Source organism: Macrotis lagotis, chromosome X (genome assembly GCF_037893015.1).
Source record: "Macrotis lagotis isolate mMagLag1 chromosome X, bilby.v1.9.chrom.fasta, whole genome shotgun sequence".
In the NCBI taxonomy this organism is placed as follows: Eukaryota; Metazoa; Chordata; class Mammalia; order Peramelemorphia; family Peramelidae; genus Macrotis; species Macrotis lagotis.
The window spans coordinates 426,033,892-426,051,381 of NC_133666.1; the positions used below are offsets into that span (position 1 = coordinate 426,033,892).

Sequence of the window (17,490 nt, forward strand, 5' to 3'; positions counted from 1 at the left end):
AAATAATAAATAACAAAAGCAGTTTCTTAATAGCCTGAATGCATGTAATAATTTAGGAGTCAAGTATGTGTCAGCATAAGAGAGCACTTCCATCCTAAGCTTCACAAGAATTAAAGGTTTCTAATCACATTTTTTTGATGCAATGAATTGTACAGTCTTGACTTTTTCAGAACTCTCCCTGACCATCATGTAAATTACCGTTTCAAAGATCAAAAAATGCAACTGCAAGTCAACAATGAGCTTTAATATGCCAAGATAGGTAGAATCATTTTTTGGCTTCTATTCATGTATATACACTCATGACTAGGTTGTTAAATTGTTTTTCATGCCCTGCTCTCCATGGCCCCATTTCACTAATGAGGAACTGAGGCAAACAAGATTAAGCAATGTGCCCCAGGGTCACACAACTAGTAAGGCTATAAGGTAAGATTTGAACTTACTAAAATGAGCCTTCTTAACTCCATGTCCAGCTCTGCAAAAACTAATAGAGGCTAATATAGATAAAAGGGATTTTAATCATAGAATCTTGGAGTTTAGTAGAGCAAACTATTAGTCTTCAAAAGTGTCTTCAACAAAGGTAAGATGAAATCATCCATGATTCCTTGAAATCACACCTAAATTTGTTAGATAATCATATAAATATTAATTATAAATAAATGTATCAGTGCCTAGCTAGTTCCCATTATTAATATCAAATGAAGCTTATGCACACTAAAATGTGACTTGCAACATTTTTCAAGATTTACAGTGCAGAATTCAAGTGGAAGAAAACAACCCTATAAAAATGGAAGACTTTAGTGTGTTTTCTGGGATACTTCAGAACCCCCTAAATGAGACTCATGAATATTCACAATTGTACAACCTAAACATTCACCCTAGAAAAATCAAATGGATGAAAAATATCTATTATCCAGAGTATGATCTGTATATGAGATGGTTAGACCACCCACAGAGTTGTTTCAGAAATACATTTATCATGGATAAACTATGTTCATGGACAATGAATAATGATGTGGGCTAGATTGTCTTTGGGAAATTATGAAGTGCTTTTAATAATCTGAATGTTTTTTTTTTCTTTAATTAAAGATACATTTAACAACAATATTCATCTGTGATGTCTCATGAATACTAGTCAAAGAATATCACAAAAATAAAATTAAAAGTTGAAAATTGAAATTGACAGCAAATAAAAAATAGAAGTAATCTCTAAAGGAGGGGTGTCTAATCTTTCAGTTTTCCTGGGCTACATCACCCAACAAAAACTTGTCAAGGGCCAAATATAGAATTTAATATTTATTTCTACAATGTAATCCATATCACCAATGAGTACAATAATAAATGTAATAGTGCTACATGAATGTGCTTTAAGAGTCACATACAGTCCAGGGCAATGGGTTGCACATAACTACTCTAAGAATCACCAATAAATAACTGCACATGAAAAAATAATGTAAAAGATATCATCAAAGAGATAAATGACTTGATTGGTCATTTAATGAGAGTGAAGGATAGCTCATACTCCAATGGTATCATTGGGATATCAGAGGATCTCAAGGAAGATTCTGAGTATAATAAAAAGAGAATCTCCACATAGGAGAATGCAGAGAAGAAATTGCACAGGATAAGCCTGCATGAATGCATTGTCATCAACATATTTGGAAGAAGTACCTACATTGAGGAGAGTAGTAGAAATATCATAGCAAATGCCATCAATACTGGTCCCATTCAGGAAGCAACATGAGTGAACTTGAATCTATAGGTCCATAACAGTCTTGTGACTTTGCTGATTATCTTGACACTGTTGCAACCATGGTAATTGTTCTAAAAACTATTTTCTATGTTTCCTGAAACCTTGAAAATATTAGTATTGTATTATACAATTAATATCTGCTTTCTGGCTATTCAGAAACATGTCATTCACAGGGTAGTTCACAGATCTTTATTATTATTAGGCTTTGCCAAGACAAAAGATTTCAGAAAGGGGAGAGTGATTAACCTAGAATCAAATCTTTCAAGTAACATGGATCAGGATTTTTGTTGTTTTTCTTTTTTCCCCCCATCAGTTTCTGCCATTTGAATAGCCTACATCAATATAAAATGTTCTCCTGAGTATACAACTTAGAATAGTGCACCTTTCCCCACTGTGATCTAAAGAAAGAGCCAGGGAGAAGTAGAAAGGAGCAGCTAGACTTTAAAATAAGAGAGTATTATTGTCATCTCACAATGAGCAAATGAAGGCACAAGATCAAAGTGACATATATATATATATATATATATATATATATATATATATACACATATATATATACACACATATATATATATATATCAGAAACCAATAGAAAATTGTCTTAATAAAGGTTCTACATGGTCACTAAAATCTAGAAGAACACATATCATGAAGTCATAATGACAATAATGACAACTGTTGTTAATATTAGTGTAACAATAATAGTTGGCATTTATATAATGCTTTAAAATTTACAATGTACTTTACAGATGTTATCTTCTATTCTCCCAGCTACTCTGGGAAGTAGATACTATTATCATTCCCATTTTACAGATAATAAAACTAAGGTAGAAAGAGATTAAGTGACTTGCCAACTCACATAGCTAACAAGGATTAGAGGTTATAATTGGACTCAAGTTTTCATGACTACAAATCCAGTACTCTACCCACTATACCACCCAGTGACTCATCAAAAAACAAACAAACAAAAAACTATCAAGGTCACAAGAAGTGAGAGTGGGGCTTGACATCCCAGCTCCAACTTGATGCCAGCATTAACAAACCCTTCAAAGCTGTGCTATGAGAGATGAATGGAAACAAAGGATGAAGTCTTCTGGGGACAATTTAACACCAACAGGAAGAGTGAAGAAACCAACTATAGGAGAAGTTTGGACATGGGTGAAAAGATCCTGGGATAACATCAAGATTAAGATCATTGTCAAGTCATTTAAGAAGTATGGCATTTCAAATGCTATAATTGGAACTGAAGATGAGACAATATATGAAGACAGCGATTGTTCATCAAACACAGATGAGGACATACTATGGATGGGAGTTTTGACAGTGATGAGGAATTGTATGAATTTTGTGATGAATAAAACTTGAGTTCAATAACTATGTAATACATTTTTTCAAATTTCAGAAATTAAGCTGTATCTTTTACATGGGGAAATATGGTAACAAATAAGGGCTAAATATGGAAAGAATATTTCAAGTTCAAAGTTATAAGCCAAGAGTGAAAGGAACAAAAATGCCTCAATAGCTCCAGGATCACTGATTTAATTGAAATGGGCATTTCCTCTACCTATACAAAACAAATCCTCTACAAGTTGTGAAGCCATCAAGAACCACCATGGTCAAAAAATTCACTGTATTCTATTCAACCTGGTAATCTGCATCTTTTTTCCTTAATAATAGTTCATCACTATGCTGATATTCAAAGTACCTGACAGATCTTGTGTTACTTCAAGGTATCTGAGGAAGATGTTATTGAAGGGCATCAAAGTCATAAAAGACAAGGAAGTTGGTTATAACAAAGTGATTATTTGCTTCACTCAAAGAGAGAGAGAAATAGAAATAGAGAGAGAGAGAGACAGAATTATATATGCATATATATGGATATATATATATATATATATATATATATATATAGAGAGAGAGAGAGAGAATAGACAGACAGAGACAGAGACAGAAAGATAAAGAAAGAAACAGAAAATTTAAGAGGAATATAACTGTCTTCAAGTATTTGAAGGACTGTTATGTGGAAGAGAAAAATGAGGCTTTTTCTATTTGGTCTTAAAAGGCAGAACTAGAAGCCATGGGTGGAATTAAAAAGAGAAATAATTAGGTTTAGGAAAAATTGTCTAATGGCTACTTTGAGAGCATGGTGGACTTCTATTCCTTGAAGATTTTCAAGAAGATATTGGAAGGTTTTATTGTAATAAAGAGTCTTTAAAATTAAAGGTTAGACTAGATAGTCCCTGAGTTCTATACTACATCTAAAATCCTGTGATTCCTATTAAAAGATTAGTGGACATTCCTCTCCACAAGCAATCCTGCTAATTAATGTTGCTAAATACTCCAGAATCAGAACAAACAAGCAAGTGGCTTAATCCCCAGGAAAGCTTAGTGAAACAGTGTCTGCCCATTATCCTGATGACAAAAGCAGAGAACAAACCTATGGCTAAATACTGCCATTATGTATATGATTGCTATATCATATTTGCCATTGCTTCCATTCACTGGAAGTCCAAAATCTATCCTGAAGATAACAGTCTAATTAGCCTAGTCTTAAGGTAAATCTCATAAGTGATTATCACCTATTTAGCAAATAGACTAACTCAGAACAAATTTGATTTCTTCTGGCTACCCAGAGATAATAATCAGGCTACTAGAGACCCACTGAGAGAAGCAGGGTGGGAAATCACAAGACTAGTACATGTTGAAAAGTACATGTTCTTTTTACCAACTTTTAAGAAACCAATTATCCAGGTAGATAAGGAAGCCAATAGGTAATGTCTAAGTTTGATGATACGTGGCATTCTGGGATATGACTTGGTTAACAAACCAAGAGCAATCTGAAATTGTTTTTATTTGAGAATAGACAGTATTAGAATGGAAGAACTAGCCAACCATGACATTGCTGAAAGAACAGTGCAATTTCCTTCTCATGAGATCTTTAAAAATAGGATAGACTTTTATCTTTCAAAATTGTTTAAGGTTGGAAAGGTTTTCAAAGTAGAGGGGTGGGTTCAAATAATAGCTTAGAATCCAAAAGAGTAAAAGAAACTATTGGTTTAATATTTTAGTCAAGTATATATACATCAAATATAAAGATTTCTTTATTTATCAAAAAGGTAAATCAGGATCCAAGTGCTAGGCAGTTGTGCTCTTCAGGGGTAATGTCTCAGAAAAGTTTCAAAATGCACCCACACACACGCCAAAAGGAATTAGTTGGTCTTAATAGTGATATTTTTACAAAATTGTATGATCAGTGATCAGTTTAATCACTTGTCTTGAATAAGTCTCAAATGGTTTCCAGAATGATTGCATCGATTTATAGCTCCTCTAGCAGTATAATTTATATTCCTGGTTTTTTGGAAGTTTTTGAAAAAGAGTAGTCACCTAATAAATGTTTGTTGACCTGATTCTTTTATACCAGTGCTTAGCATGGTACTTGACATTTGATAGATGTTTAATAAATGTTTATGACCGAAAAAATGTTTTAATATATTCTGATTTTTCAAACTATAAATTCTTCTCAAGTTTGCCTTGCTTCACAAAGGTTGGCAATTGGGATACTGAGAGAATTCAAAAGCATATTATATATGTTATTGTTAAAGGAACTGAAATATTCAACATAAGCAAGAAAAGATGCTGTGGGCGAATAAGATGGCTGTCTTCATATATCTCAAAGTTATGAGGAACAAGACTGCTTAGAGGACAAAGGAAGAACAGTGTAGGACAACTGCAGTACATATTTTTACCTTTCAGGAAAGCAATTTGAAACTATACCCAAAGGGCAATAAAACTGTGCTGTAAATCCTTTGATTTCCGCAATACCAATACTAGGTTGATATCCTGAAGAGATCAAAAGAAAGAGTAAAAGTCCCACATATTCAAAAATATTTATAGAAACTCTTTCTATAGAGGCAAAGAATTGGAAATTGAGGGGATTCCAATCAGTTGGAAATTGGGTATATAAATGAGATAGAGTACTATTAATCTGTTAGAAATCATGAGGAATTGGACTTCATAAAATTCTGTAAAGATGTGCATGAACTGATGCAGAGTGAAGAGAACAGAACCAGAAGAACATTGTACACATTAACAGCAACATTGTGTGATGATGGGCTTGCTCTTCTCAGCAGTACAGTAATCAAAAACAATTCTAAAGAACTTGTGATGGAAAATACCATCCACATAGAGAGAAGGCACTATGGAGTCTAAATGCAGACTGAAGTTTATTGTTTTCAATTTTTAAAATTTGCTTTATGTTTTATGTTTTTCCCCCTCTCACGATTTTTTTCTCATTCTTTCACTATGAGATTAATATGGAAATATGTTTAACATAGTTATACGAATATAATCTATATTAGAGTACACTTGGTAGGGGAGGGCAGGGGGAAGGAAGGGAGGGAGAAAAATGTGGAACTCAAACATTACAAAAATGATTATTGTAAACTAACTTGAAAAAATAAATTTTAAAAATAAGAAAAAGAAATAAGTACATAAAAAGAAGAAAAAGAATTTAAAAAAACAAGTTCTGCCAGGTCCTGCCAAACTGGAGAGATTTTGTGTATGGACCCAGCAATGCACTGAATAAAAATGATTCATGGACAAAGAATGTAAGCTGCTTGAAAGCAGGATATGTTTTACTTTGGATCTTAATAGCCTAGATAATACTAGGTAGCATTCTGGCATATGACTTGATTAACAAATGTCTGGCACACAGGACACTCAAAGATCATGTAGTAAGCTATAAATTTATTGTGAGTAGTAGTGGAAGAGTGAATACCAATGCTGATGAGATTATATATCCCTGAAGTATTGATGCAAAAATTAAATTTTTAAAAAAATCAGGCTTCTACAGTTCTAATTGAGGTAATTGTAAGGTAATTGTTGTCTATATACTTTTTTTAAAAAAATTCAGATATCATAGTACATTGCTTAAATCAGGATGATATTGCATGACAGCAGAACAATCAAAATTGCAACTGGCTCAAAGGTCAATGGAAAGGTATATACTGCTTAGATTTAGGTTGTAGCTTATTACTACTAATGCCTGTAAATAAAAAGATACTGAAAGCATAGAACCAAGGACATGGATGACCAGATTAGGCAGAAAACTGGTTACATATAGCAAGATTTAGGGAACAAATGGAAAGCTCAAATGTTTATTGGTATTTTTAACATTTAGAAAGGACCAGAGAGCGGCTTTGAACCCCTCAAAGCCAGCACTTGTTTGAAGACTTCCAAGGAGAAGATCCCAAAAGATTAAAAAAAGTGTTAATCTTCTTACAACAGTTATTAATTCTATCTCCCCCTCTGGAGAATATAGAGAATGTGGGTTAGAATCATACAAAATGAGAGAATAGGTTGGAATCTCCATCAGTGGAGAGAGTACCTGAATCAATGAGATCATTGATATACTGATCTAAATAATACACATAGAGGGGGCAGAGCCAAGATGGCTACATGAAGGGATCGAGTTTTAGGAGCTCTCTGATAAAAACTCATAAACTAAGGAATCTAACTAAACTTTCAAGACTCAGAACCCACAAAGGGACCCAGTGAGGCAGTTCTCCTACTCAAGGTAACCTGGAAAAGAGCAGAAAGGCTCTGCTCCCCAGGGTCGGAGGGGCGGCCGCCAGAGGGGTGGCCTGCCAGAGCCAAAGAACTTCAGCCTCCCGGAGGCAGCCCCAGGGCGCTGGGAGCCCCTGCTCACAGCAGCGGGTGAGTCTCCTGAGCTGCACCCCGGGGAGCACCGGGCACAAAATGGGGGAACAGCAGCTGGGGACCTCTGCCAAAGTGAGCATTTGGAGCCCAGCCCCCAGGGCACACAGCAAGCAGCTTGGTCTTTCTGCAGCCTAGACCCTGAAACAGAAGCAGGCGGAGCAAGTAAGCAGGAGCCCCCAGGTCATGAGACCATTGAGCTGAGGGAGGGGATTGAAGAGAGAGAGACTGCCTAGCTCTGTCCTCTGCCTCTGGAACAGGACTCTGGGGCTCTGAACACTCAGATACTGATTGCAGTCTAGGCCCCCCCATAGAACAGCAGAGCCCCCTCTACCTCAGCCCTGTGGCAGAGGGGGGCGCTTATGGTCATTCACAGACCAGGAGGGAGGACAGAACCTCACACACTGAGACCCTTGTGGGAGTGTCCCAAAAGCTCAGGAAGCACTCCAAAAAACAGGCTTGGGCTGGGAAAATGAACAAGCAAAGAAACAAGAGGAAGACCATTGAGAAATATTTTGCAAATGAGTCCAAGAAGGTTCAAAATACTCAGTCTGAAGTTGAGGAAGCACAAGCTCCTGCATCTAAAGACTCCAAGAAAAACAGAAATTGGGCTCAGGCTATGATAGAGCTCAAAAAAGACTTTGAAAATCAAATGAGGGAGTTGGAAGACAAACTGGGAAAAGAAAGGAGAGAGATGCAGGAAAAACATGAAAATGAAGTCAGCAGCTTAGTCAAGGAAATCCAAAAAAAATACTGAAGAAAATAGCATGCTAAAAAATAGCTTAGGTCAAATGGATAAAACAGTTCAAAAAGTTATTGAGGAGAAGAATGCTTTAAAAAACAAAATTGGCCAGATGGAAAAAGAGATAAGAAAACTCTCTGAGGAGAACAAATCCTTCAGACAAAGAATAGAATTGATGAATTTACCAGAAATCAGGAATCAATACTTCAAAACCAAAAAAATGAAAAATTAGAAGAAAATGTGAAATATCTCATTGAAAAAACAACTGATATGGAAAACAGACTTAGGAAAGATAATTTGAAAATTATTGGAATACCTGAAAGTCATGATCAGGAAAAGAGCCTTGACATCATTTTCAAAGAATTACTACAGGAAAATTGCCCTGATATTCTAGAAGCAGAGGGCAAAATAGAAATGGAGAGAATCCACCGATCCCCCCGAGAAAGAGATCCCCAAAAACCAACCCCCAGGAATATTATAGCCACGTTCCAGAACTCCCAAGTCAAAGAAAAAATATTACAAGCAGCCAGAAGGACACAGTTCAAATATCGTGGAGCTGCAGTCAGGATCACACAGGACTTAGCAGTAACTACATTGAAAGCTGTAGGGCTTGGAATACAATATCCCGGAAGGCAAGAGAGCTTAGAATGCAGCCAAGAATGAACTACCCAGCAAGGCTGAGTGTCCTCTTCCAGGGGAAAAGATGGACTTTCAATGAACCAGGGGAATTTCAAAGGTTCCTTTTGGAATGGCCAGAGCTCAACAGAAGGTTTGATCTTCAGATACAGGACTCAGGTGAAGCATGGAGATTGGAGGAGAGGGGGGGGAATATGAGGGACTTAATGAGGATGAACTGCATGTATAGAAAAATGATACTGATAATATTCATATGAACCATCTCAGTTAATAGAGCAGATAGAGGGAGCTTTTATAGTTGAAGCACAGGAGAAAGATGAATTCAAAGATAAAATATGGTGTAAAAATGGAGTCAATAGGGGAAAAAAGGGAAATGGAATGGGAGAAAGAAAAAGGAGAGGGGGAATAGGCCAAGATATTTCACATAATAAGATTTTTTTTTATTACAATGAGCTATTGCAATGATATGGAAGGGGGGAGGCAAGGGGGAATGAGGGAACCTTTGCTCTCATCAGAGGTGGCTAGGAGTGGAAACAGCAAATATACTCAATGGGGTATAGACAACTGGAGTAAGAAGGAGGGGGGAGCAGGGGGAAGGTGTGGGGATGTGAATAAAGGAGGAGAGGATGGACCATGGGGGGACAGTGGTCAGATATAACACATTTTCTTTTTTACTTCTTGCAAGGGGCTGGGATTGGATGGCCTGCCCAGGACCATAGGGCCAGGTGGATTCTGGGCCTAAGAGGTGGTATGGGGGCTCAGGGCTTCTTGGCCCCAGGACCAGGGATCTGTCTGCCGCGCCACTCAGCAACCCTACAGCAGAGTCAGAGTGAAAGGAGAAAGAAAATATAGTACATGGTAGTGGAGAAATACGAAAGGAGAGAGTTGCAATCAGCAATGGCAAGGTTGGAAAAATATGGAAGTAACTTTTGTGATGGACTTATCATAAAGAATGTGATCCACCCACAACAGAGTTGATGGTGTTGTAACAAAGACTGAAGCACATTTTTTGTTATTATTATTTGGGGGAGGGTGCAGGGCAAGTGGGGCTGGGTGGCCTGCCTGGGGCCACATAGCAAGGTGATCTTTGGGTGTCTGGGGCCGGATTCGGACCCAGGTGCTCCTGGCTCAAGGGCCAATGCTCTGTCTGCCACCCAGCTACACCCTACTATTATTACTATTTTATTTAATTTTGGGTCTTTTTTTTCTTCTTCTTCTTTTTGGTTTTTGCAGGGCAGTGGGGATCAGGTGGCTTGCATGTCACATGGCTGGGTGATTATTGGGTTTAAGAGGCTGGATATGGACTTGGGTGCTCGTGGCTCCAGGGCTGGTGCTTCATCCATTGCGCCACCTGGCCATACCTACAATTATTACTATTTTTTTTTTAATTTTAATTTTTTTTCGCTCCCCTTTACTTTTTCACCCAAGCAAGTCTATCTATATTCATGGGGGGAGGGGTATTTTGTTTACTTGTAAACAAGTATATTTTATTAATGTAAAAAAAATTTGTACAAAATGAGAAAAAAAATAAATTAAAAAAGAAAAAATAATACACATAAATAACAATAAATTATTTATGGATGTAAATGTTCTATTGAAACAGATTAGAAAACTAATAGTATACAGAGAAATAAGAAAGGGAAACTATTCACCAAAATACATTTTAATATAGACAAGCAAATTTGCACATACCCATAAGCTCAAAGCTTGAAAAAAAATATTTTTATGTGAATACAAATTTAAAATAGGATCTAAAGCATAGATGTTAATTCTCTCTGTCTACTCATGCTTATGGTCATCAAAGCTTTATGTTCTATATGAAAGGTTTCCTAGAATTATATACAAAGAAAAAATCTTTATTTTAATAACTAAGGAGATACAGAAATATTTGAATGCAATTAACTTTTTAAAAGTCCTAAGTAGAATAGTGATATGCTGTAGGTACTAAAAAGAATTTATTATACTGGTTAAATGTTCTCTCTTCACAGCCTAATGCAATATAAATGCGATCATTGCATGTAGAATATATATGTATGTATGTATATACATGCATGCATATATATCCATACATACATGTATGTATATATACATATATATGCATAATTAGACCTTTTAAAAATCCAGATAGTCTAGGTATAATATCTGGGCTTTTCTCAATCTTGATAGACAGAAGTCTCCATGCCCTTTTACTAAGTAAATATCTTATTATTATAATATCCAGACATCTGAGAAGACCTGAAAGAGATCTCAGTGAGTAAGACAGTTTTACCAGGGGGAAAATGGTCTTAAAAATGTGATTTCCTGCAAAAGGTTTTTGTCAGATGACTTGGGCTTGAATCCTAGCTCTGACACTGTGTAAGAATTTTGGCCTCAAAATCTTCGTATGTTTAATGAGTGTTCGGACTAGATGACTTCTAAGGTCCTTTACAATGAAAATCTACGATCCCATCAATTAAAACTAAAGAAAACAATTGTATTACGCCTTCTTCATACATAACAATTCAATCAAACACACTGATCCAAAATGAAACTAAAACAGATACAGCAATTTGCCAAAGTAGGAAGTGACAACAGTATTAGCCTCGACCATAACTCCTTAATGATTTTCCAGTAGAAAATGGACAACCACTTTTACTAAATTAAAACTGTTTACAGTGTCAAACAATTATCGTCAGGTACATTATATTTGGTGAATGTGTTGGACTAGATCATAACCTCCTCTAAGTTAGTTCTTAACCTAGGATCAGTATTTTTTTTTTTTTGGTTTTTGCAAGGCAATGGGGTTAAGTGGCTTGCCCAAAGCCATACAGCTAGGTAATTATTAAGTGTCTGAGGCTGGATTTGAACTCAGTTATTCCTGATTCCAGAGCCAGTGCTCCATTCACCACACCACCTAGCTGCCCTGATCAGTACTTTTTTAAAAAATATTTTTTTTGGCAAGTCACTTAACCCCATTTGCCTTGCAAAAAAATATTTTGATAACTAAGTATCGATATAATTAATTGGCTTTATAATTCCATACATTTTATTTCATACATTTAAAAACATTATTCTGCAAAGTCCATAGATTTCACCAGATTGCCAAAGAGGCCTATGACACAATGTTAAGATCTCCTGATCTCTCAATTCCATCAGGGCTGGCAGAGTATGAATCTCAAAAGGATTCCTGCCTCTACCTTCTTGTATCTACCAATAACACTATGCATTTGTGTAGATTTCCATTCAAGGATATGAGGACTTTTGTCACTAGAGATGAACAACAAGAATATTCTCAATATGGACTTTGAGTCTATCATGGAAAAAAAGACCACTTGAGCTTCAAGAGACCAACTGGCACGATATAAAACACTTATATGAGATTCATATGAGTTTCTTCATATATCAGGTGAATTTAAAAAAGAATTCAAACTCATTTTTTCTTCACGATGACAGCAGCAGCAATAGTCATTCTGGCTTCTTCTCAGACCCTTATATTTCCCTGAATGAGTTCAGGCTTGGTTTTTTTGTACCCCCCCCCCACCTTCTATTCCTATCCTCAGGAAACCAGGGTGACAAGGATTAACTGAGGAGAACATTTGCTAGAAAGTCAGACTCATCTATCTCAGTGCTAAAAGGCTCACCCACATTCCAAACCTTCAGTTCTAAAACTGGAAGATGTATTTGAGTTGGTGACAAGTTCAATCTGTTTTACTGCAAATCCAGGTTTGTGAAAACAAAACAACAATTTTTTCTTATTCCCATGAAAATTAAATCACCTGACTACATCATAAATTCCTACTAGGCAGATTAATCAAAATAGAATTGTTAATCACAGTTATGATAGAAATATAGCTTAAAAGATGTTAGTCACTAAGAAGATTCTAATTCTTTTTTCAAAACAATTTAGTATTAATTTTAAGTACATTTGTTAAATGAGATAGAGGACAGTCCAGGTTACATAGCAAGAACATGAAATTTTTATGCAGTAATTATAATTACCCCTCAGTATAACCTGTCCCATAGTGTCTATATCTCAGAACTGTATTATTTAACCAGAGGTATGGGGATCAAATGAGCTGTATACTTTCCTTAACTACCAAGACAGGAGAGTGAATTAATTCTGTCCCTTATTAATGAATGTCTGAAAGGGCAAGGGCAAAAAAAAGTATTTTAATGTCTACAGAAGAATTCCTCCAAATTGATTTTTAAAAATTCTTTAAATAATAAAGAAATCTAAACACACATATTACACCATAAACTTAAACACACATTGCCCCAGTACTTAAAGTGTCTGGTACATGTTGTTGCTCAACTGTTCATTCACACCCACTTCTTAATGACCCCATATGAAATTTTTTGGGGAAATACTAAAGAGGTTTGTCATTTTCTTCTCCAGTGAATTAAGGCAAAGAGTGGTTAAGTAACTTACCCAGGATCATACAACTAGTGAGTATCAGCCAGGTTTCAATTCAGGGTGTCCTGATCTAGTCACAGTGCTCTGTCCATTGAACCTTCTAGCTATGCCCATATAGTAAGTTCTAAATAAATATTTTATCATTTATTAGTTGATTCATTCATATAGAAAAAAGTCTAAAATGACGAACTCCTTTTAAGTAGGAAATGTGGCACAGAGGATAGTGTTGGGTCTGAAGTCAAGAAAAACTGTCTTCAAATCCAGTTTCAGACTCTTACTAGCTGTGAAACTCTGGACAAGTCACTTAATCTTCTTTTCCTCATATCCTCATCTATAAAATGACTTGGAGAAGGAAATGGTAAATCTCTCCAATATCTTTGCCAAGAAAAATCCAAGGAGGTAACAAAGAGTAGTACATAACTGAAAATGAAATATTTTTTCATGAGTTCCCAGGACCTGGCTAGGTATATGACAGAGTAGGTCCCTAATAAATTCTTTTTAATTTATTGAAGTAAGTAGTTAGACCTATTGATGGTATTAAAACTAGAATTTGTTTTTCTAGACTGTTATATGAAATATTCTTGCATCAGAATGGAGACCTTCTCTGAGGGGTGGAAAAATGAAAAGATTATGCTATCTCTGAGACTTTTTGGTCTTAGCAAGAGGGGTTTTTAAAGTAGAGGAGTGAGAACAATAAATTCCCTGATAAAAAAATGAAATGATATATCTGGAAGTCACCAAGGATTTTGACAAAATATTTGAAAAAATTTGAAAAAAAAATGATATACATTAGATGTGAGATACTTCTGGTTGGAAGGTTATATGGGGGGGTTCCCAAGGCAACCTCAGGTGGGACTCAAATTTCAATAAATCTATCAGCTTTTTGAAATGAATTAATTAAATGTTAATCAAACATAGCTTGCGAATGATGTTATAAATATTCAAATGACCCTTGACAGAAAATATTCCCCACCCCTGGTCTAGATGATGGTATAGATGGGCAATTAATAATTTTTCTAAGAATTGTACACAGAGAGTTGATTTAGAGATGATGACCTAATTAGACAGGATTATCATGTCCTAGATCACATTTTTTTCAATGGTTTGATAAATCAATTAATACCAATTTATTAAACATTTGTTATTGTTCTAGGTCTGTGCCAAGCAAAGGTGATACAAATCTTAAAAAAAAATGTAATTTTCTTAGGAAAGCAGTAGCAGCTGGAACATCAGAAAAGACCTCATGTAGAAAGTAGTACATAAGCTGTCCTTGAAAGAAAAATAGAGTTCTAAAGAGTGGAAGTGAGGACAAAGAAAATTCAAGCCATAAGGCATAGCCAGTGCAAAGGCATGGGCATGTGAAATGAGTGGCAAGTTTGACAAATGGCAAGACTACTTCGGCTAAACAATCTAGGAAGGGAAAAATATATAATAAGTTTGGAATGGTCAATTAGAATGTATTAGTCAAGGGATTTAACTGACAATGACTATGATACAATACCAAGAGAAATGATAGATATCTGCCGCTACTTTGAGATGTTCATTTCTCTAGAGAGTAAAGCCTTTTCCCTTGGTAGAAAACAGTTTTCAACAATGTCCGATTCTTGGTGACCCTATCTGGGGTTTTCTTGACAAAGATCCTGAAGGCATTTGGCCATGTCCTTCTCTAGGGTCATTTTATGTATGTGAAAACTGAGGCAAATAGAATTAAGTGTCTTGCCCAGTGTCTGAGACCAGATTTGAACTCAAGAACAGATGACCCGTCCTGATTCCAAGCCCAATGGGAACGAAGGAGAATTTACAACTACAAAAAACAAAAAGCTATGGACCAATGAGGTTGAAGGAGATTGTGGAACAAGAAATGGAAAGCCTACGTGCCCCTTCAGGTGCTATGTAAGAGAATTTGAGAAAGTCCTTCTACATATTAGGTAGATTCCCTGAGCATGCCCAGATAATGGTAGACAAACAGCACCAGTTTAACAAGGTCAAGAAGAAATAAAAGTCAGCAAGAGTCAAAAGGTAAATAGATGAAGGTCAGGAATCAAGACAGAGGTCAATAACAAACTAAGGAGGATCTGAAAATGACACATAGTAGGTGATTAATAAATATTTATTGATTGATTTTAAAAGGTCATTATTCACATAACTAATTAAAACCCAGGAGTCCCTTCAATCACAAAGCACAATTCAAGGATCATTCAAAGGCCCAGTATTTAAGGACCATACAAAAATCTATTTCCTCTTCTTTCACATTTCCCACAGTAAATGTAATCTCCTGCTCTTTCCCTTCACATTTGGATTATATCCCAATTTCCAGTATCATATTATACATGTGGCAACTAGATGATGCAGTATATAGAGATCTGATCTGAAGTCAGAAGAACCTGAATTCAAATCTGTCCTCACACACTTAACAATAACTTTGTAACCTTGGACAAGTCACTTAACCCTGATTGTCTCACATCCAGGGCCATCTCCAGTCATCCTGATTCTTTTCTGGACATTGGACCAGATGGCTCTGGAGGAGAAGTAAGACTAATGACTTAGCACAGCACCGCTTCACTCAATTCCAGTTCACGAGCTTGTCGTGGCATCACCTCCCTGATGTCCTGCTTTTATTTGAGAACAAAAGACAAATCATGATCATCTGTGAATTTGGTCATTTCATGGGTGTGGTGGGATAGAATGCTAATTTTAGAGTCAAGAAAACCTGAGTTCAATTCTGGAGAAGTCACCAACCTCAGATGCTAACTATATGACTGAAAGTCTCTAAACCTCTGTTTGCATCAGTTTCCTCAAGTATAAAAGATACAAAATAATAGCACCAATGTCCCAGGGTAGCTGTGAGGCTCAAATGAGATATTGTAAAGGATTTAGCACAGTGTCTAGCCCTATAAGGGCTATATAATTATTAGCAGTTGTTATCATCATCATCATCATCAGGCTGATTAAATTATAATTGAAAGTAAGGAATATGCATTATTCATTTAATTATCCTATTATTCTAAACACAATGCTTTTACATAGGCAAGCATATAATAAACATACTATATTAAACTGAATGTGGATTCACTATATAAAGCAAAAAAAAACTTGGCAAAATAGATATTCTATCCTAAATATTGATATTTCACAACATAACTTTTCGTACATATTAAAATGCCTAAATTTTGTTTTGTTTTGTTTAATTTAGCAACATACATTGGATGACTTGTGGATAGAAGAAAATACTGGCGTCTTTAGTATAAAGAACTGGTTTCGTCTGACCATCCGGCAGAAGTCCAATGAACAGGCCTCTGCTTTTCACTGATTCCAGACTTATGGATCCATTTTCCAAGTTCTTCTGAATTTTAAAGTGACAATCAAGATCTCCTGTGCCCTAAGAATAACATAATACAATTCGATACATGTAAATCTCATGACGGGAGGAAAAAATTAGATTTAACTAGCCATTTTCTCAAATATATCAATTTCTCAAGTCTTTATTATAAACTACAACATCTTTTACACTGCAATTTACCTACTGGTTATTCATTTAGAAAATATAAAAATCAAATATTCTGCAGTAGAGTGAGACCACATATTACTCAGTTACTCTGAATCATCCTTCAAAGCTTCAAGTCACAGAGGAGGATAAATTCAGATGGGGTTTCAATTAAGACAAATCTTATCCAAGAATTTTCTATTTCTTTGGAAAATTATACACAGGAAAAAAATGCAAACATTTCATATGGGGAAATGACTCAAAAGAACATTGATAAATGCAGAAAAAGGCAATTCCTTCTGCAAAATGTATTTTTAAGTCATTTAAGTATAATATTAATAATTAATTAATAATAATATAATATTAAGTATAATATTTGTTTACTATCATTACCCCTATATTTAATGCTTCCCTTACTATGACCCTTAAATCTTTTGTTTCTATTCTTTTTAATCAATACTCATTATTCCTAATATGAATGGGGACAGGTTGGTATAGTTATGAGAAAAAAATTTATATACAGGAATATAACTGTAAGGGTCATGAAAGACTTTACATGTCTGCCTATAAATCAGTGAAAACTGACTTATGGAAGAACTCCCAATGATTTTTGCATTATTAAAACCCTTTCACATTTATTTATGCATCTCTTCTCTCTATCTTTATCCCCATCATCATTTGTAGTTCCAGTTGTTAGCACCAAAATTGCTGCTATGAATAGGTATGTGTTTATTATAAACATAAGTATACACATATACCTATCCAGAGAC

At 35.5% G+C, this 17,490-nt stretch overlaps 1 protein-coding gene across 5 annotated transcripts in view; it reads right to left on the reverse strand.

The window, feature by feature from the left end:
* Positions 1-17,490, reverse strand: part of LOC141497715 (lipoxygenase homology domain-containing protein 1-like) — a 710,463-nt gene that overhangs the window by 513,149 nt on the left and 179,824 nt on the right. For all 5 annotated transcript variants that reach the window (XM_074200482.1, XM_074200484.1, XM_074200481.1 and 2 more), the window contains one exon: positions 16,438-16,615. In XM_074200482.1, coding sequence (XP_074056583.1) covers positions 16,438-16,615 — 178 coding nt within the window. The remainder of the gene's footprint in view (positions 1-16,437; positions 16,616-17,490) is intronic.